Consider the following 18,040-nt stretch of genomic DNA (forward strand, 5'->3'; position numbering starts at 1 on the left):
TGCATTTCGAACATCCTTCACCAAAACCCCACGCCTGATATCGACGTCACTACCGGGTCTCCGAATATCGAAAACCCAGTTCTCACCTCTCCAAACAACAACTACCAGCAACTTCGCACGCGTTACAACCTCAAGACATTTCTCCAGCACACCCACCCAAAACTTCCAGCCTACCACATCCAACATGACGGTCCACAACCTAGCAGAGTACGTAGCCTACCACCAGCGCAAACTTCGCGAACAATCTGCCCAATCCTCCGCATCCTCAAAGAGCTACGGCGTTAACCCTATTCACAGTAACTCCTCCTTCAACACCTCCGTCAAGCAGGCCTCCGCCGGCCGCGTCGTCCTCGTCGACTGCTTCGCCACCTGGTGCGGACCTTGCAAGATGATTGCCCCCAAAGTGAGCGCCATGTCGCAGGAAGAAAAGTACAAGGACAGCGTCGACTTCTACAAGATTGATGTCGACGAGGTGCCGGACGTCGCGCAGGAACTCGGCATTCGCGCCATGCCCACCTTCTTGGTCTTCAAGAACGGTGAGCAAGTCGAGGAGATTGTCGGCGCAAACGAGCGCGCTATCCGCGCTGCGGTCGACAAGCATTTGTGAACGGTACGCCTCAAAGTTGGAATGAGTCCCTGGATGGCGGCTTAGCACAGTGCGTCCGTTTACTAGTAATGGAGCACCTGGTATCATGATTATGGGCAGGTAGCATCAGACATGGAGCGAGACAACATGGCTTCCCGCAGACTTATCCACACAAGCATTAGCTGCATAGCCGCATGCTGAGCGAATACACCATAAATCCAAAATAAAGAATCACCCTAGACATACCAGATTCATTCTATCTCTCTTTTTGCCCGCCTGCTTGCCACCGTGTATCGCAACACCATCATCATCATCATCATCATCATCATCATCAAAAAGAAACGCGCCTGTCAACGCGGAGCTTTTTTCCCCTGCTGACAAACCATACACACGATAGACCAGATGCAAAGGAAATCCCCCGACAAACTCGCACAATGACACAACACCCGTGCGGAGATATGAACCCGAAGCAGCACTGGTATTGAGGACTGTGCAACTTGTCGTCGCCCCAACGCTTGCCAACCCGTGTACGACATCGGCATCCGAGGGGAAATCCCTACCGGTGGACTTCGTCGGCCTCTGGGATTCCTACTACGCAACGAACAAGCTGGGGGCTTCATGGTGTTATTTTTTTTAACGTTATAGACAGAAGGATGGCGAAGAAATAGTTAGTTCACAGTCAGGAGAATGGTAAAAAAGCACAGAACTCTTGCATGCTCATTCATTCTTGATGCTAGACCATTTCTCTCTACCATTTGAGGTAGCTGCTCCCCCAAACCATATGCGTTGACAGTAGCAAATAGACTGCCATGCAGAAATGCCATGCTGTCTGCAACACAGCGCCCTCAATGTCCTCATTCCGTCATCAAACCAGTTGCAAGCCGTGGTACTGGTACAGGGGTATCTCAAAAGCCCAAAATCCTCATTGCAGTCGTCGCCCAGGCCTCTGCTGGCCTGTCCATATCCATCTAATCCAGTCGTAATCCATAGTCATAGTGGCATAAAATGCGCTTTCCGGCTATCCTGCCGCATCCCAAACCAATTCAGATCCAGAGACAAGAAGTCCTGATGTACATGCCTTGAACGCCTCTCCCAGAACTCCAGACTCCGTGCCCATGCTAGTATCGCAGCACGTTGATCTCCTTGCCAAAGACGCCCTTGAAGCCTTTCCACATCTTGGTGATCAGGCCATCGTTCTGCTCCTGTTGGGGCTTCGAGTCGCGCATCCGACGAATGATGCCACTCGCGGTCGTAGGCGTGACTCCCACCGAGCCAGTGGTAGGTCGCAGCTTTAGGCAGTTGGCGTAGCGACGACGAGCGGCGCGGCCTCTGGCGGGCGAAGATTCGATATCTCGGCGGGAAGCGCGGCCATTTGCAGCATTTGCGCGAGCATCACGTCGGGCAGCAACCTGCGGAGGCGTGATGTTGAGTGCTTCGGCAAAAGAGACCTCAGGCGAGTCGTTGTTAGCGAGCTGAGCCGAAGCACGGACGGGCGTCGATGGCGCTGCAGTTGGAATCTCAGGCGCACGCTGGCCAGGTCTGCTGTGGTCTGCACGGCGAGCTGCAACCCAGGGGGGCGTTATGTTCAGGGCATCGGCAAATGAAAGTTCCGCAGAGTTGCTGTCGACAAGCTGTGCTGGCGCACGAACGGGTGGAGATGGCATGACAGGCATAGGGGAGGTCGCTCGCTGATCGTCCTGGCTTGTAGAAGTCTTGGTGACCTGTTCACCGCGCTTCTTGATCTTAGACAGTGCCCGCATGGCCGGAGTTGGCGTGCTATGAGGCGTCAGGGCTGCAACTTGGCTCCCATGTCCGGCTCTGACACCTATTCCCAAGTTGTGTGTTGAGGCCAGTGGCGTAGGAGTACTAAGTTCGGCACTCTCGCCCTCGTCGGAGTGCGGTGACTCAGTAATCTCAGGCGTGCCAGAAGTGACAACTCCGAGGCGCATTGTGGGATCATGGCGAGACTGGAGGGAGGTAGGTGTGTACTCATATTGTCGCTCTGTCGAACCAGCTGCGGTAGCGGTGCTCACATCGAGCTGCAAGAGAGCGGCGCCATGAAAGCCTGAGAACCCGTCAAATTGCGATTGCGTCTGCGCGGAGAGGATGAGTGGTGATGGTGCCATAGCTGTTGCGGTTGAGGGAGTGTGAACTAAGGTGGCAGGTCGGCGGAGAAGTCTCTGAGGGTCGATCAGAGAAGATGGTGCCAGAGGTAATGAGGTTGATGACAAGTTGTGACCACATGGCAAAGGGAAGTCACTGAGTGAAGTGCTGCAGATGACGTTGGTAGAAGAACAGTCACTGCTGGGCGCAGGCAGAAGCTTCTGGACCGTTTTTGATGGCTCTGTGACAAGAACCTCATTCTGCCCTTGCACAGAGCTGCCATTGAGCTTTGTGCTAAGCCAGAGACCGCTCACTGGGCGCTGAGCCGTGGCATATTTGGTGACTTCCCCTTTATGCCAAGCCTCCTCAGCTGGTGAGGCTGTAGAGGGAGAGGGAGACGAACAGACAGCATCCTCATAAGAGCTGGCGGGCTCGTCATTGTCCTCAGCAGGGTTAGGGACAGTAAGCTCGTTGTTTGAGGACGCCTCGACAACGCTGACAATGGTAGCGTGGCCACCGACATCGAAAACGGCTCGCGTTTGAGTTCCGATGTCCTGGCTGAACCACTTGTCCTCGATTAGCTCCGTGAACTCGTCCCCGGGCTCAAAAGCACTCATTCCAGCGTCGATAGGCGTTGTTGAAGCCAGAACTACAGCAGCATCCAGGTCGACAAACTTGCTGGGAGTCAGAGGTTCGGCTTGCAGACAGCCTTCGAGACTGCTCGGGCTCTCGGTCTCTTCACTGACTAAATCCAGAACACATACTCCTGATTCGTTGCTGACGGCACAGCCGCCAGAGCCACCGTTGGGATGCCCATCGAGCTCATGGTCCTTCAAGTCGACCTTCTGAACCGACTGAGCCTGGTGTTGTGGATCACTTTCCTCCTCAGACTTAATTACTCTCGCAGGAAATGAACGCTCGGGCTTAGCTATCTTCAGCCCGTCGCGAATCTGCTCCAGCTCCCGTGCGACGTTTTGGGAACCAAGACCATCTATGTCCTCCACCTCATAGGCCCAGTCACGGAGAGGTTGCTCGAATGGGTCCAAATCCGATATATTGGAAACATTCCTCAAGGCAGACCCTGGGATCATGGTACCACGGTGTTCGCGCATGTACTCGCGACGGCCTTTCTGCACCACACTCATCTCTCCAATTTCTTGGGCAAATTTCATGTGCGCACGCAGGAAGTATTGACCAGGCATCACAACATCAGTATCGTTGCTGCAGCCGTTGAAGACCACATCTTCGGGACCATATGCGTTCTCATCCTCAGGATCAGGCTCTGGAATATCCTCGTCCTGGCCGTAGTGATCGTCTTGCCACCAACCACAAGGCGAGTAAAACTTCTGGGCTTGGCCAATGGCAGCATTCTCAAGCTTAGTACCACCAAGCTTTAATATCTCCCGACTGCCAGTGAACACAACAGGATCGATATAGCGGAAGGCACTCTTCAAGAGCACCTGCAGCTGATAATTGTCGTTTTCCTCCAATGGTCTGTTCAATAGTTTCGGCTTACTCATGATGATAGCCAGTGAAGTTGCAGGACGTGTAAAGGACTTCTCCTCAATGGGATGACCAAGCCAATTAAGGTGATGGGCATCGTAGTAGTAATAAAATTCGTAGGGTGTAAGTATGGGGAAGTAGCCATCATTGCCAAAGAATTCGTGTTCAGGAGATGGGATGTATGCATTACCTGCGGCGCTCTCTGCTTCTGGGCCGGGATGAATCGTAGATGGAGCGGGGGAAGGAGGCGACGATGGTATTGCCCACGTGCTGGCACCTTGAGTGAGGCTAGCAGCCTCGATATCGAGATCGAGGTCAAGACCGGCCGAGAAACCTTCTGACTGCAGATTGCTGGCATTCGGAACAATGGCGGCAGCTTCAGGCTTAAAACTGGATATGGAACACTCCAATTCTGTGTCTCCACGATTTTGAGCGAATATGTCAGCTTCGGGATTGAGAATGCAGAAAGACTGTTCCGCGCAAATGTTGGAAGTCGGCAGCGGTATAGCGCAGGAATCGCAGGGATTGGCGCTACCGCATAAGTCAAACTCCTGTTCGCGCTGGGGATTCTCGACGGCCTGGACAGCGGGCAGGAACGCGGGTGCCTCAGGATCAGAGCTGAAGACCCAGTCGTTCAGGCTGGTTGCGACGTCGATCTTGATACTGGTATAGGGACCAGGGATGAAGGCAGCAGCCTCAGGGTTGAAGGTCGGCTTCGCAATATTAGTGACGACCGTAGCTGTCGACTGGGAAGTGGGCGTAAAACTTGCAGCTTCGGCGTGCAGGGTGCTCTTCATCTTCGGAAGGGGCACGAAGACAGTAGCCGCATTTTTCATGCTGCTCTGGACCTTCGGAATCGGGTCAAATGGCACAGCCTCAGCGTTCAAAGTGCTCTGAATGCTCGAGACAGGGTGAAAGGAGACAGCCTCAGCTTTCAGAGTACTGTTCATGTTCAACGTGGGGTAAAAGGGCTTTCGATCCGAGAAGTTCGTCTGCCGGAGTGCAAGCGATGTGGCTGTCGTGAGAGACTTGTAGTGGCGCAGTCTATCAAATGGAGAACGACTCGGAGGGGATGAATTTTGATGATGGTCAGATAGCAATGATTGAAGTGGTAACAAGGAAGGAGCTCGGAACGCGTTGGTGAAGAGAAATCACCCATAGCAACGCGTTGAGTGATATCGTTGTGGGTGAATGGTTGGTATAGGCAGGTGCTGCTGTCACAGTGGTGATGAAGGGGCTGGCGAGGCAGCAGCAGGCCGCCCTTAGCCGAGAGCATTGGTGACATGGTGATTATAGGCAGTAGACTCAGATCACTTAGACAGATTCACTGCTGTCAAGTGCACACATTCACTAAGACTCCAAAAAATGGATACTGTCAAAGCGCTTCCGGTAGGTTGGACGGCTGTATATGGTATACGATATTGCAGAAATCGTCGCCGAGGGTGACTAGGTCTTGAGCCCGATGTCTGATATGTGCATGAGCTGGGAGTGCTCAATGGTCGTTGAGCTGACAATGAACCATTCAGGAGGCCGAGTGAATTGCGAAGGGTGCCAGCTGAGGCATCGTGAGTCGGATGTCGTCGACGCTGCCATGATTTCGCAACACGCTCGAGATAGCGTTACTGCTGAGCTCCATCTGGCGGGCCGCTCATGTAATGCTGGCAGACTGAGATGACACGACTAGTAGAATATAGATCGCTAGAACCAGCCGAGCGCAACATCGCCCTCACGACGTACGGCGCTTGTAGTACTGCTGCTGTGGTCCATGGAAGCCGCAACCTTCTCGCCATCTTAGCCTGCATACCTTCTCAGCGGACCGCTTTCAAACAATTGAGCGTCGCAAAGCAAACGTGTATAGCTGTTGCCAGCTATGGCTTTTGTGCATATAGTTTAACCTGGATGAGAATGGGTAGAGCCGACGTAGTCGGATGAGGCTCGATGGGCCAATGCCGTTCTCCTTGGCAGGTTGTTTCTGATGGTGGTCCGTGCGCAGTCCCATAAAGGATCGCTTGAATGCGCTCGATGATCTTGCCAACTCTCTTGTAACGCGCCGTGGTCGGGAACGTCCCCCAACATAGGCCAGACCGTTCGTGGGAGCCCGAAATTGAGGTCAAGCAGTCTGACCTTGCCCGGTGTCTGCCCTAGGATCACTCAGCCAGCGCCGGGGAGTCAGTACGAGCTCTCGAGTTGTGACCTGTGCTTGTGATGAAGGTCAGCACCGCGCCGGGTGCGCCATCTCAATCGCAGCCGCTACAAGTCGTCTGATGCGCAGATCTAAACACTCTTGGCAGGCTGTCCCTCTATAGCAACAGTGACGGGAGCTGGGTGGCTGTTTGCCTTCAAGCAGTTGCAACCAGCAATTCCGATTGAGCAAACACCCCTCACGTAGCTCTTATCTGGAGCTTTCCCTACCCTCTGTCTCTAACCTCGCAGGGAATCTTGCGTTTGCGTTGGCAAGAGAGTGTGCATAGCATGTTTCTCGAGAGGTTTTGTGACAGCAACAGCTCGTACGGCAAGATGCAGTTCCAAGCTGTTCCCCAAATCTACTGCAGAACAGTGCTTGGCCTGGGAGGTGTTTTGATCATCACAACTCCACAAATGCAGGTACCCGGGACGTGAAGACTCGTGGCGAGTATCAAGATGTGGATGGTGAGAGCCGTGCCTTCCAACCCGCGCACAATTTCCATGCCGAACGCAACTCAGGAAGGAGCAACCCACAGCCATTGCATGACCACCAACCCGGAATCGCGCCTTCCAGAAGCCTTCCTTTGAAATCTCTGTTCCTTGATGCAATGTGAGTCGTTCTGTCATCGATGAATTGCTGTACTCTGTCGGGTTCGCTGCCCTGGAAATCCCAACCGATCAATCTTGTACTGAATATTGCAACTTCACATCTCTAACATGTCTGTTCCCACGTTGTTGTCGCACTCTTCGTCCGCCGACTCGACTGACTGCATCTATCGTCTGGGCTTCGCCGGTCCAGCTCGAAGCCTCGCTGTGCTATCGGTCATTGGACCCTCGATGGCACTGGTTTTCGTCTGCAATCGAATATTCTGGCGACTCAAGGTGCCCGGACGCATCTGGTACGATGACTGGGTGATTCTGTTGGCCATGGTAAGAATTGCCCCCGGTCCGTAGACAGACGACAATGCTCACATCTTTTCCAAAGGCCTTTCTCCTCGCCCAATCCGCAGCGGCCCTTGCAGCTGGAAACGCTGGGTACGGTGTCGAATCAACTGAACTCACATCTACTGCACTCGAAAGCGCTCTCTATGTTGGTCTCTCTGTTCTGATAGTGCTTCGGAATAGGCACTGATACGTGAATAGTATTTCTGGCAGCTTCAGATCTACTACAAGCTCACCATCAACTTAACCAAAGCATCAATTATTTTGCTCTACTATCGAATTTTCTCCCCGCGCGTTTTCCGGCATGTTTGTCTCCTCTTACTCACCATCATTCTGGCCTTCATGACAGCTCTCACGGCGTTCACCATCTTTCAGTGCTCACCAATACACAAGATCTACAATCGGGACTCTGAGGGGACCTGCCTATCCGCCTTGACTCTCTGGCGTGTCAATGCAATCTACAATATCATTTCAGACATCATCATTATAATGGCTCCATTTCCGGTCATTCGCTCGCTAGGTCTTCCAACAGCACACTTCATTGGCATTGCGCTCATCCTTTGCTGTGGGCTCTTTGTCATTCTGACTGCAATTCTTCGCTACACAACTCTATCGACTGCAGGCCATGCCGATGACCCGACTGCAGGCACGCTTCATTCGACCGTGTGGACACAAGCTGAGGCGTCGGTCGCAGTAGTCTGTGCATGCCTCCCAATGTTACGCGTCCTTCTGCAGCGATTCTTCCCTTGCCTCCGGAGTGCAACGAGATCGACGGTCACTTCCGACGATGGTGCAGAGCTGCGAAGATATGAGGAACGCATTGGCAGCACTGACAGCAATTTACCCTTGCCACACGTACCACTCCCAGCACCACATCAGCTGCCGGGAGGAATACATACTGCCAAGCTGAGTAGCAGAGGGACTGGTGGGACAAGAGGCTTGATCATCTATCCTCGCTCAGCAGCAGTCCATTGAAGAGTTCGAGTACGAGTAAGTGTATCAACAGTGCCGATGCTCGCGTCATACTGAGGGTAACAAAATTTCTTGTGCTTCCGCCTATGTGTGTGGACATTGCGATAATTTCCATGCTTGTGCTGTAATCCTAGTTCTAGCTTCGATGCAAATGGCTTGCTAAAAGATCAATCCATAATCAAAAGTACCGAGTCGAGTTCGACATGATCCCCAATCTCTTTCACTCCCCAGGTAGCCCATTCTCTTCACCGCCAGCTCTTCCGGCCGGCTCGCCTTGATCTGTATCTTCCCCTTTCGCCCCTTTCTGACCAAACACCTTCTCCGCCCACCGCCTCACAACCATACAGACATCGACCCCCTCACCCCTCACTTTCCGCCACGCGCCCATCCCCTCCTGCCACTCACAGCTCACATACTTGATCTCTTCCCAAAACGCCGCCTCGAGATCATAGCCCACGTAGTCATAGGGGGCACGCAGCGTGTCGTCCCACGGCCGCACGCTCGTGCCGTTGCTGTCGAACGTGGGGCCCACGCGGCCCGGCGGTTGTGTGGTGGAGAGGAAGAGCGTGCCCGGGTCGAATTTGGGGAAATTGGCGTGGATGAAGAGTGGAGGGACACGGATGTCTGGAGTAGTGGGATGTTTTGGGTCTGGGTTTGCGAGCGCGGCCTCTTGGGGCCGCTGGCGAGGGGCTGGGTAAGAGGCATCGTCGTCGGCGTTGTCGTTGTCGTTGTCGATTTCGGTGCCGGGGTGTGGACTGCGGAGTCGGTGCGTCGCCCAGTCGGCACGGGGGTCGTGCTGCGCCATGGCGCTGCCGAAGAATTCGCCGTTGGAGTCGACGTGGCCTAGGGCGAGTACGGGGGTGTGGACGAAGTAGAAGGTGGAGTTGGTGGCGACGGCGGCCCAGCGGAAAGTTTCCTTGTCGCCTTGGCCGGGGGCGCCTTGGGAGTGCAGCGGGTAGTATATATCTGGTCCGTAGTAGTTGTAGTAGGCGGCGAGAATGAGGGTCATGTCATGCTGCGATTTGTTGAGCAGGATCTCCCCCGACTCGGTCGCGGGACGGGCGTTGAGGGGCGGGATTGAGTGGATGGAGGCGATTTCAAAGTAGTAAGGAGATTCTGAGGGGTACCAGAAGTCAGGCCATAAGATCAGACCATGGGAGGTAAAGACTGGATGACTGAAGAGATCAGTAGGGTTGGTAGCCGGGAAGGCGTCCGAGTCGAGTAGGAGGACGGATTCAAACGAGGAGAAGAGGAGGGCCATGATCTTGTACTGGAAACGGGTGAGAATTACACCGGTGCCGGCAGCAACAACGATATCCTGGAAGACCAGGCATTTGGCGTTCAATGAGGGGAATATGTGATCGCATACGAAGGTGTCATGGTCGGCCTGGGAGGCGAGGAAGACCTCAACAGGAAGGGTGCAGCCAGTGCGGCGGAGCATACGTAGACTGATGGCCACGACTGGGAGTTGGCTGAAGCCGGCCGTCACCACGATACCTCGGGAGTCTGGCTGGAAGGGAATCTGAGGGCTCTTGGTACGAACGTCGTCCAGGAACTTGGCGTGCGCAGATTTGAGCTTCTGGACATCGGCAGGTTGCAGCCATAAGATGTCGGGTCGTGGAGGCTCATGCTTTGGGTCGTACATGACATCGAGTTTGTGCGGAATGCCCACGAGCTCTGGAGGCGTGCATTCCGGGTCGTTGAAGAGGATGTGCGAGTACAAAGCCCGCCAGAACCGTGCGTGATCCTCGATGAAGGGATTGAGATTCTTGGTTGATTCTCCAGGCGTAGCATCGTGTGTTCGTGTGGTGGTGGTGATGATGTCGCCCCCGGACAGTGCATGATAGATGAGGAGGACCAGGAAGAAGAGAAACAACACCTGACCGTACTTCTGACTTCCGCGTCCCCGCCATTTGAAGAGCATGCTATCGATACGCTGAAGCCATCGGATGCTGGAACAGAACGCTCGGAGTCGTAGGTTCAGCGTCGATGAAGCTGTGGCAGCTGCAGTTATGTTTTGGATGACGTGTCTGGAATTCGTGGAGCATGTGCAGAAGAATCACAGGACGAAACTTTTATGGGATAGCCATCCACGATTTAACTCATGACAAGTGGGGAGGTCGGGCCCCGGGTCTCAAGACGCGAGCCGTGATAAGTGCTATTTCTGCCCAAGACTGCAGGGTCGCAAAGGAGTCATCCTTGTCTACGGTCAGAACAAGCTTTCAAGTGCGGCCGACAATTGGTGCGTCAAGCCATGGCACGGAAAAGATGGCCACTTCTTCCGGGCAGTTGTTCTCGCGTTTCCCTTCTTCACAATACTCCCACGAGCTCCCGCTACACTGCGGCTCGAGACGATTTCGACCTCAAGCTCTGTCTGCATTATCCGCGCTTTCTGGCACAACTCGAGACGAGCTCTCTGCATACGCGTCAACCTTGGCCGTGGCGAACTTGCGCGCAGGAGTTTTTGCAGCGAAGAGTAGATCGATCTCTTCAAAAGTTCGACCCTGAAACCCACAATCAGTCATGCCGCCGTGCGAAAATCATCTGCTGCACTCACCTTGGTTTCGGGCAGTCTGAAGAAACACCAGATAAAGGTCAAGAGGCAAGTCCCCGCCTTCCGATCTCGTTAGCCGTCTTCCTTTCGACAAATCCGCAAAGGTACGCACCCAGAAGAAACCAACCTTCCCTCGCAAATTGGCCGCTGTGGGATTTATGAGATACGGACTTATCGTCCCAACGGTAATCTGAGAGATATAGTAAGCAATCCGGGCTATGCAGATGCTCTTGTTGCGGACGCCGACAGCCGGAACCTCTCCAATGATGGTATAACAGACCTATCAGGCGGTGTCAGCCAACTGTACGCATCAGATCGATGTCACTGTTGCTTACAGGCCCAATTGTGGCATAGAAGAGGATTTCCCAAACAAGTACCAGTCCGGCTTGTGCGAAGCTGGCGCTTTGGGACTGGCTGACTGCCGAAATTACGCCAATGAGCAGCAGCAAAACGACGAGAGCACCGCAAGACCAAACATAAAGCGTTCGACGGCCAACGCGGTAAAGCAGGAACCACGAGATGATGACGCCAACCGATGCCAACCCCAAGGCGCCGGTTGCAAACTTGAAGACATGCTCGCTTCCGACGCCGGCCTGAACGAAGAAGTAAGTGGGCTATGAACAACAGCACACCACAGTTAGTTCCAAGTCTCAACAAGAGACTTTGATCAGTGCAGGTGACTTACCGTCCCTCCGATAGCCACCCCCGTTGAATTTTGTGTGATGAAAACCAGGCACACGATCTCCGTCCGACGAAGGTTGATGCCCCTGAAGCAATCGACATAGCTACCACCAGAGGAGATTTCGTCTTCGATCTTGTTGGTGTGCACGATCATTGCGAGTTGTTTCTTGGTGTCGGCAGGGTACTTCTTCGACGACAGTCGGTTCAGCACTTCCTCGGCTTCTTCGAGCCTATTGCGTCTCGCAAGCCAGTACGGGCTCTCCGGAACGAAGAACAGCACGATCGCAAGCGGAATTGGCCAGATCCACTGAATGGCGAAGGGAACGCGGAAAGCCCATTGCGTCATATTGCTTTGGAATCCATTCAGAACACCGGCCGAGATTAGTTGACCCAGTGCCCAGCATAAACACACGTAAGAGGTGAGGTATGACCTAAGAGCCAACGGGCAAATCTCACTGGCGTAGGCGGGAGCCTGGCAGGTGTCAGCATGGCAAGCCATCCTCAGACGGGCAACGAACCATTGTGGCGAAGACTCCCCAAGGCAATCCGCAGAGGATTGAGCCTGTCAGGAGCATGGGCAGACTCCTGGCGAAGAACGTGATGAAGATGAAGCAAGTCACAGCTGCCAGAGCGCAAAGGAGTGTTTTGCGGTAGCCAAACCTTTGCGTCAACCAGCCGTTCGCAAAGGCGCCGATGATCGTTCCCACTGCAGTTCCGTTCCCGAGACCAGCTTGCCATGGAGCGGAGATCTGGTAACCCAGATCCTCCCCCCGCCAGGTACCATAATGCTCCTGGAACTTTGGTTGACCAAACTGCCGGGCATGTCAGTAGATCCCAGTATCCATCAGCCTGGAACGTACCAAGTTGCCGATTAAAACGATATCATACCCTTCCATTATTATAGCCGTTGAAAGCAACACGCTCCACATGATCGCTCCTGGGTATCCTTTGATTCCCTGCAAGAGCGTCATTTGATGCTCCTGATCGGCACCCTTCTTGCCCTCGGCGTGCGCCCACTCTTTTGAGACTGCGACATCGTTGACAGCCTCTGAAACTGTCTCGTGCTGTTCGACCGAAGTCTCCTTCTCCAGAGACATGGATGTGTCACCTGCCATACTCACGAAGCCAGACAGAATATAGTTCAGTGTTAGAAGCCTTTCTTTGCGGAGAAGCACGTCCAAGAGCAGAGGGCATAGACATCGTTTTCATACATCGTGCCCATTAGAGCTTCGCGGTGGAGACAGTGGTCACCCCGTCCCCATGGGCAGACCGTCGATCTCAGACCACGCGGCAGCATGGTCTCACTCAACTTTGCGGAGAAGCTTTGGCCCTGCTCGACGCGAGTCGCAGGAAAGACTACCCCGTATGCTTGATTGGGACATCGTCCGGTGTGGATTTGCGCCTGTTCAGAACGGAAACCAGTACCACGGACCACAACTTCGGTCAGGGCCCGAAGGCTCCGGCGGGATGGGCTTCCTTCCTTTTCGTGCCAGAATCCAAGCTCAATGTGCGTGACAGTTCCGAAAAGCGCCAGCCGCATCCGCGATGGTCCCCTCAAGAGGAGACTATTGTAGTACCGTCTCCAAACCTGGCGAAGGCTTCACGAGCACGATCCTCCCATAGGATACCCCACCATTTGGAGAACCGAGACAACACCACACCCCCGCAGAATCAAAGCTCCTCAATGGACTACTGTAACAGAGCCGGACATGTGGGCCGGGTTATAGATTTCTCCCGCCGGATGTATCCCACCGGACGCTGAGCTTCCAGTGCTGTATGGCAATCGCCACACCCAGCATGGGCACATCTGGGCAAAGCAAGGCTTCCACTGGAAGTAGCCGGCGGCTCTCCGACGTCGGCTTAACACGGCAACGAAAGGTTGGCGCGCTTAGCCTGGAGCATGGCGTACCAAACTACATCTGTCAAGTCGTCAGAGACACGCTTCACTGAAGACTATGAACACCGCGCTCTGGCTCACAACCTAAGCGGAGGCGGAAAGTCATCGATGAACGAATAACGCAAGTTGGAAGAATAGACACTCTGCGAAACGCATTCTCAAGGAAGAATTTGTCTAAACAAGATGTCTAGTAGGCTCAACCCCTTTCAATCGCAGCCTTGCAAGGCAAAGTCTACGGCGCGTTGACCCCATTCTCCTAGCGGAATACCTCTCCATGCTAGAAGGCCTTCCTGCCGCCAAAGATAAGGATGCAAAGCCTCCGGTGACTGGCACAGCAAAAGTCTTCTTGAACGAGAAGACCGGCCCACCCCAACACCTAGCCTCAGGTTTCATCTATGGCATTCCGGACAACCCTCTACAAATCCCCGACCATTTCTACCGCGTGAGTCACCGCGAACGAGGCGCTATGTACCATAGCAAGCCATAATTACTCTCTAACCAAGACTCTCAGGACATCCACTTCCGCTATACCCGTGCGGGCGGGTCCCAGCTACCCTCCAACCGCGGCTGGGCGCGCTCCGTCAGCGACTACGAGGCGCGCTTCTCGTCCGCGCTCTCCAACTACCGCACCGCCCGCTCCCACGGCGGGCAGTTCATCTACCTGATCTCCGACCTCTGGGGCGCCGACGGCGGCCAGCCCAAAGACGCCCTCTGGCCCGGCGACAACGACGACTGGTCGCACTGGGACAACCTCCTCACGCGCTGGATCGCCGATGCCCAAGCCCACGACCACCTAGACGGCCTGGTCTTCGACATCTGGAACGAGCCAGACCTGCATTTCTTCTGGGGCCGCAGCGTCGAGCGCTGGCTGCGGCTGTGGTCGCGCACGTACCAGCGACTGCGGAAGGAGTTGCCCACGTTGAGGCTCACCGGCCCGAGTCTGAGTGCTTTCCCGAGCAGGGATAATCAGTGGTGGATGGGGTATCTGAAGCACGTCAGCGAGACGGGCGAGGTGCCGGATCAGTGGGCGTGGCACATGGAGAGCGGCAAGACGGAGTCGACCATGACGAACAGTGTGGCGCTGTTCAGGGAGATGCTGGGCGAACATGGGCTGTCCGAGGACGCCGGGCGCGCCGATATCAACGTCAACGAGTACGCCACGTACCCGGAGCAGCTGCCGAGTGCGGGCGCGTGGTGGATCGCCCAGCTGGAGAGGCAGAATGCTTGGGGCCTCCGTGGCAACTGGGCTATGGGGGGCGCACTGCATGACTTCATGGCTGGCCTGCTGGGGAAGCCGGGCGCAGGGACGGACCAGTACGAGCTGGAGGGAACCGGATACTGGCCCACCGCGGAGTATCAGGTGTATCTATACTATGCACGGGAGATGGTGGGCGGGCGGGTCAGGACTGAGCCAACGGAAGGCGCCGAGGAACTGGGCGATGTATATGCGACGACAGACGGGAAGGTAGTCCGAGTGTTGGCGGGTACGAGGGCGAGGGCGGGAAAATGGGCGGTGCAGATCAGCGGGTGGGAGAAGGAGGGGAAAGTGGGCGTCAAGACGCTGGCGTTCAGCGGTGATGAGAAGGACCATTTCATGAAGTTCGAGGCTCCCGAGGTGCTGAGTGAGAGAGAGGTCGAGCTGAATGAAGGCTCGTTGTTGCTGCCTGTCGAGCACCAAGACACAACAACGGCATTTGCTTTCGAGATCACTTGACCTGCACATATGCCAGGCCAGGATCGGTCTATGGAGGGCAGAGCACGATTCGACAAAGGTTGTACGTGGCAGACTTAGAACTTTTTGTTCATTGAATGTGAAAGTTGTTACACAAAAAGTGGGACGACAGCAGAGCCAACAACAGTGTTATGCGAGTAGACAGACATGCCTGAGCTTGGAGAGTAGTCTTTGCATAAACTCCCACAGAATGAACGCTAGTTCGCTGGCATGTCTCGTGTCAATCATAGTCTGAAATGTTCAAAAAACTCCTACTCTCACAATACCCTGATCCAATGTGTTCAAGCAACCCTTGCGAAATCAATACGTCTCTTCAGCCTCCGTGCTCCAAGCACCCTCGCTACCTTCTACACTGGCAAGTCGTTCGCCCATCATGTAGTGGTTTTCATCCGTGATATGGATAGTCGCTGGGGCAGGGTGGTAGCCTTGCGGCCTCATCTTTGGTGGCGGTGGCCCCATGTGAGAGTGCGCGGCTTGCGTCCGTCGTGGAGGTGCTGGGTCGTATCTGTTGGGATAGTATGTATCTCTACCGTCCCTATCAGGCTCTAGTTCGCTCACATCAGAGTAAGTCTCCCAGTTTTCTGAGCTGCTCGTGGCAGTGGTGCCGTTCGTCATGTTTGAAGAAGTGTTCGAAGTCTGTCGTGACGTTGGGTCCGGGCGAGGTGGAGGAGCCATCGCAGCTGAATGCTGCGTAGTTGAGCATTTGAAGGGATCGTGATCCCGCTGTCTGGACGGAGGTCTTGGAGCACTAGGATATTGCTGGAGCTGGCGATCCCGATTCACAAGTGACGCTGACATATATGACATGCGCTCCCGATCGTCGTAGACATCTTCAGGAGACATTGGGCGAACATAGCGTCCGCTCTCATCCGAGCTGTCCGAGCGAGTGCTTATTGGGCGTTGCGACTGAGCCGGGTTGTACTGAGCATGAGCGGGCTGGGGAGGAGGCTGCGCGGCAAGATCACGCATCTTTGGAGGCGGAGCTCGAGGAGGGCCCATTGTTCGTGCACTGGCAGCGTAATTTGGCTGTGCGCCTTGCTGTTGTAGGTGAGGTTGTTGGCGACGCTCAGGCGAGTTGCCGCCGTGTTGAAGGTGCGCAAGTGGCACTCTGGCTGGAATCCTTGACGGAGATTTCTGAGCTGACGGCACAGTGGTTGATGCTACGGAAGGTGGAGCTTGTGACCGGTTCGAGCCCGCGCGACTAAGAGTAGGTGTTTTGCTAACGGATTTCGAAGGCGCATGTCCGCGCATGGAGCTTTGTGGACGTGAAGGCGGATTCCGTACAGCAGTTGATGGAGCTGACTTCGGCTGTGTGGGTTTTGTCTGCTGAGCACCTGGAGTTTTGGGCCGTGGTGCCATCCCATTCGGGGTCTTTGATCGAGGAGGCGGCGCTCTCGTCTCCATGTCTTCCAGCTCCTCGAGGTAGCTCTGACCGTGAACCAAGAACGGCTTGCCATAATCGTCTTCGTACTTTTGCAGAGTCTTGACTAGAGCAGCAGCGACCTTCGGTAGCTCTTTCGCAATGCGCTTGCGCATTTTCTCTTCTCGAAGAAGTTTACCTGGGTCGCGCTTTTCGCCTTTCTGAGGTTTCATCAGCAGCCGCGAGGCATCAGCTGCCGAAGCTTCGAGCGATTCTCTATCGTTAACCAGCGACTTATGCTTCTCAATGGCCTCGAGAATGGGTGCTCTCTGTTCCGAGAGTACAGTCAATCTCTCAATCTCCGCCTCGTGCGCCGAAAGCAGGGCATCACTGTAGACGTCCGAGAAAGCCGGAGTAAACTCGAGCATCTCCTCTTCGGAGAAATACAGCACATCCCAGAGTTCCTGAAGTCTCACACGTGCATCTTCAACAAAGAGGTGTAGGTTTTGTCGCTTCAACTCGTTGAGTCTCGCCAGCTCGTCCTCGAATTCATTGATAGTCCGGAGGCCACAGCCGCGATTGGCGGCGAGGAAAGCCTTCCGGTCAGGTTCTTCGACACCAAGTCTGTCCCACAAGTTTTCGACAGCCTTTCTCATGTCGGCCAACCTCTTTTCCCTGCTCTTCTTTTCGTCGACCAGCTTGTCACGCTTGCTTTTGATTCTATCAACATCTGACTGATGGAGCCCGAGCTGCTCAGGCGATTCGCGGTAGTGCTGTACAATGAATGAATCTGTTTGCGCTTGTGGAATACCCAGCTCGGACCAAAGGCGGATCATTTCTTCGCCCATGCTCTGGACCAGGCTCACTCGTTTGTTGTACTCATCATACACTCTGGTAAATTCTTCATCGAGTGTGGCGACATAAGAAGGAGACAAATCGAAGTTTGGTGGACAGGTACTGCTGTTCGTAGGTGGGAGCCGAATCTTGACGAACGACGCCTCAAGATGAGACGAGTATGACTCAAGAGCCTGGACCAGCTTCTTGACTTGTTCGAATCGCTCACGGTGGAGCCTTAAGACAATGTTGTGTTTCTCTTTCAGATCACGTAGACATTCGTTGAGCGGAAACGTCACTCGAAGGCCAGAAGTACCAAGGTCATAGCCGCCTCGCTGTTTCTCATCATCTAGTGATGCTTCCATCTGCTTGATGGTCTTGATAATATCGTTGGCTTCTTCTGTGATTTCATTCTTCTGTCTAGTTCATGTTAGAAACATCCAGATTCTTAAGGTGGCAGACTTACGAGTTGACCACACGAAGCTGATTGTGTAGAGTATCTGAAAGAGCGGCGAAGAGCTCTGTTTCTCGCGATTCGCGCTCATTGCGAGGTATACCAATCTCATCCCATATCGTGTGTAGTTGACCAATGATCGTATTCACCTGAGTTGTAAGGTAACTGGTGTCCATGGGCGGAGACATTGTCGCAAAGCGTCAGTCGAAGCACTGGAATGTGGGGGAGCTCGAGTTCG

General features: G+C 54.4%; 7 protein-coding genes across 7 annotated transcripts; 3 read left to right on the forward strand and 4 right to left on the reverse strand.

Moving 5' to 3' along the window:
* Positions 1–184: 184 nt before the first annotated feature.
* HMPREF1541_04074 (thioredoxin) lies at positions 185–607 on the forward strand (the record flags this gene model as incomplete). The annotated part of the gene is made up of 1 exon (XM_008718420.1): positions 185–607. The coding sequence occupies one exon, from the start codon at positions 185–187 to the stop codon at positions 605–607; it is 423 nt and encodes a 140-aa protein (XP_008716642.1).
* Positions 608–1,704: 1,097 nt separating this feature from the next.
* Positions 1,705–5,142, reverse strand: HMPREF1541_04075 (uncharacterized protein; the record flags this gene model as incomplete). The annotated part of the gene is made up of 1 exon (XM_008718421.1): positions 1,705–5,142. The coding sequence occupies one exon, from the start codon at positions 5,140–5,142 to the stop codon at positions 1,705–1,707; it is 3,438 nt and encodes a 1,145-aa protein (XP_008716643.1).
* A 1,951-nt stretch (positions 5,143–7,093) lies between these two features.
* HMPREF1541_04076 (uncharacterized protein) lies at positions 7,094–8,293 on the forward strand (the record flags this gene model as incomplete). Its single annotated transcript, XM_008718422.1, has 3 exons — positions 7,094–7,306; positions 7,362–7,466; positions 7,520–8,293. The coding sequence occupies 3 exons, from the start codon at positions 7,094–7,096 to the stop codon at positions 8,291–8,293; spliced, it is 1,092 nt and encodes a 363-aa protein (XP_008716644.1).
* A 217-nt stretch (positions 8,294–8,510) lies between these two features.
* On the reverse strand, positions 8,511–10,214 carry HMPREF1541_04077 (uncharacterized protein; the record flags this gene model as incomplete). The annotated part of the gene is made up of 1 exon (XM_008718423.1): positions 8,511–10,214. One exon carries the CDS (start codon positions 10,212–10,214, stop codon positions 8,511–8,513), a length of 1,704 nt encoding a protein of 567 aa, XP_008716645.1.
* Positions 10,215–10,653: 439 nt separating this feature from the next.
* On the reverse strand, positions 10,654–12,622 carry HMPREF1541_04078 (uncharacterized protein; the record flags this gene model as incomplete). The annotated part of the gene is made up of 7 exons (XM_008718424.1): positions 10,654–10,794; positions 10,848–10,904; positions 10,957–11,124; positions 11,180–11,458; positions 11,530–11,997; positions 12,044–12,337; positions 12,386–12,622. 7 exons carry the CDS (start codon positions 12,620–12,622, stop codon positions 10,654–10,656), a joined length of 1,644 nt encoding a protein of 547 aa, XP_008716646.1.
* A 1,074-nt stretch (positions 12,623–13,696) lies between these two features.
* On the forward strand, positions 13,697–15,136 carry HMPREF1541_04079 (uncharacterized protein; the record flags this gene model as incomplete). Its single annotated transcript, XM_008718425.1, has 2 exons — positions 13,697–13,864; positions 13,934–15,136. The coding sequence occupies 2 exons, from the start codon at positions 13,697–13,699 to the stop codon at positions 15,134–15,136; spliced, it is 1,371 nt and encodes a 456-aa protein (XP_008716647.1).
* Positions 15,137–15,454: 318 nt separating this feature from the next.
* On the reverse strand, positions 15,455–17,990 carry HMPREF1541_04080 (uncharacterized protein; the record flags this gene model as incomplete). The annotated part of the gene is made up of 2 exons (XM_008718426.1): positions 15,455–17,768; positions 17,815–17,990. 2 exons carry the CDS (start codon positions 17,988–17,990, stop codon positions 15,455–15,457), a joined length of 2,490 nt encoding a protein of 829 aa, XP_008716648.1.
* Between the last annotated feature and the right edge of the window lie 50 nt (positions 17,991–18,040).

Source organism: Cyphellophora europaea (assembly GCF_000365145.1).
Source record: "Cyphellophora europaea CBS 101466 unplaced genomic scaffold supercont1.3, whole genome shotgun sequence".
Taxonomy (NCBI): domain Eukaryota; kingdom Fungi; phylum Ascomycota; class Eurotiomycetes; order Chaetothyriales; family Cyphellophoraceae; genus Cyphellophora; species Cyphellophora europaea.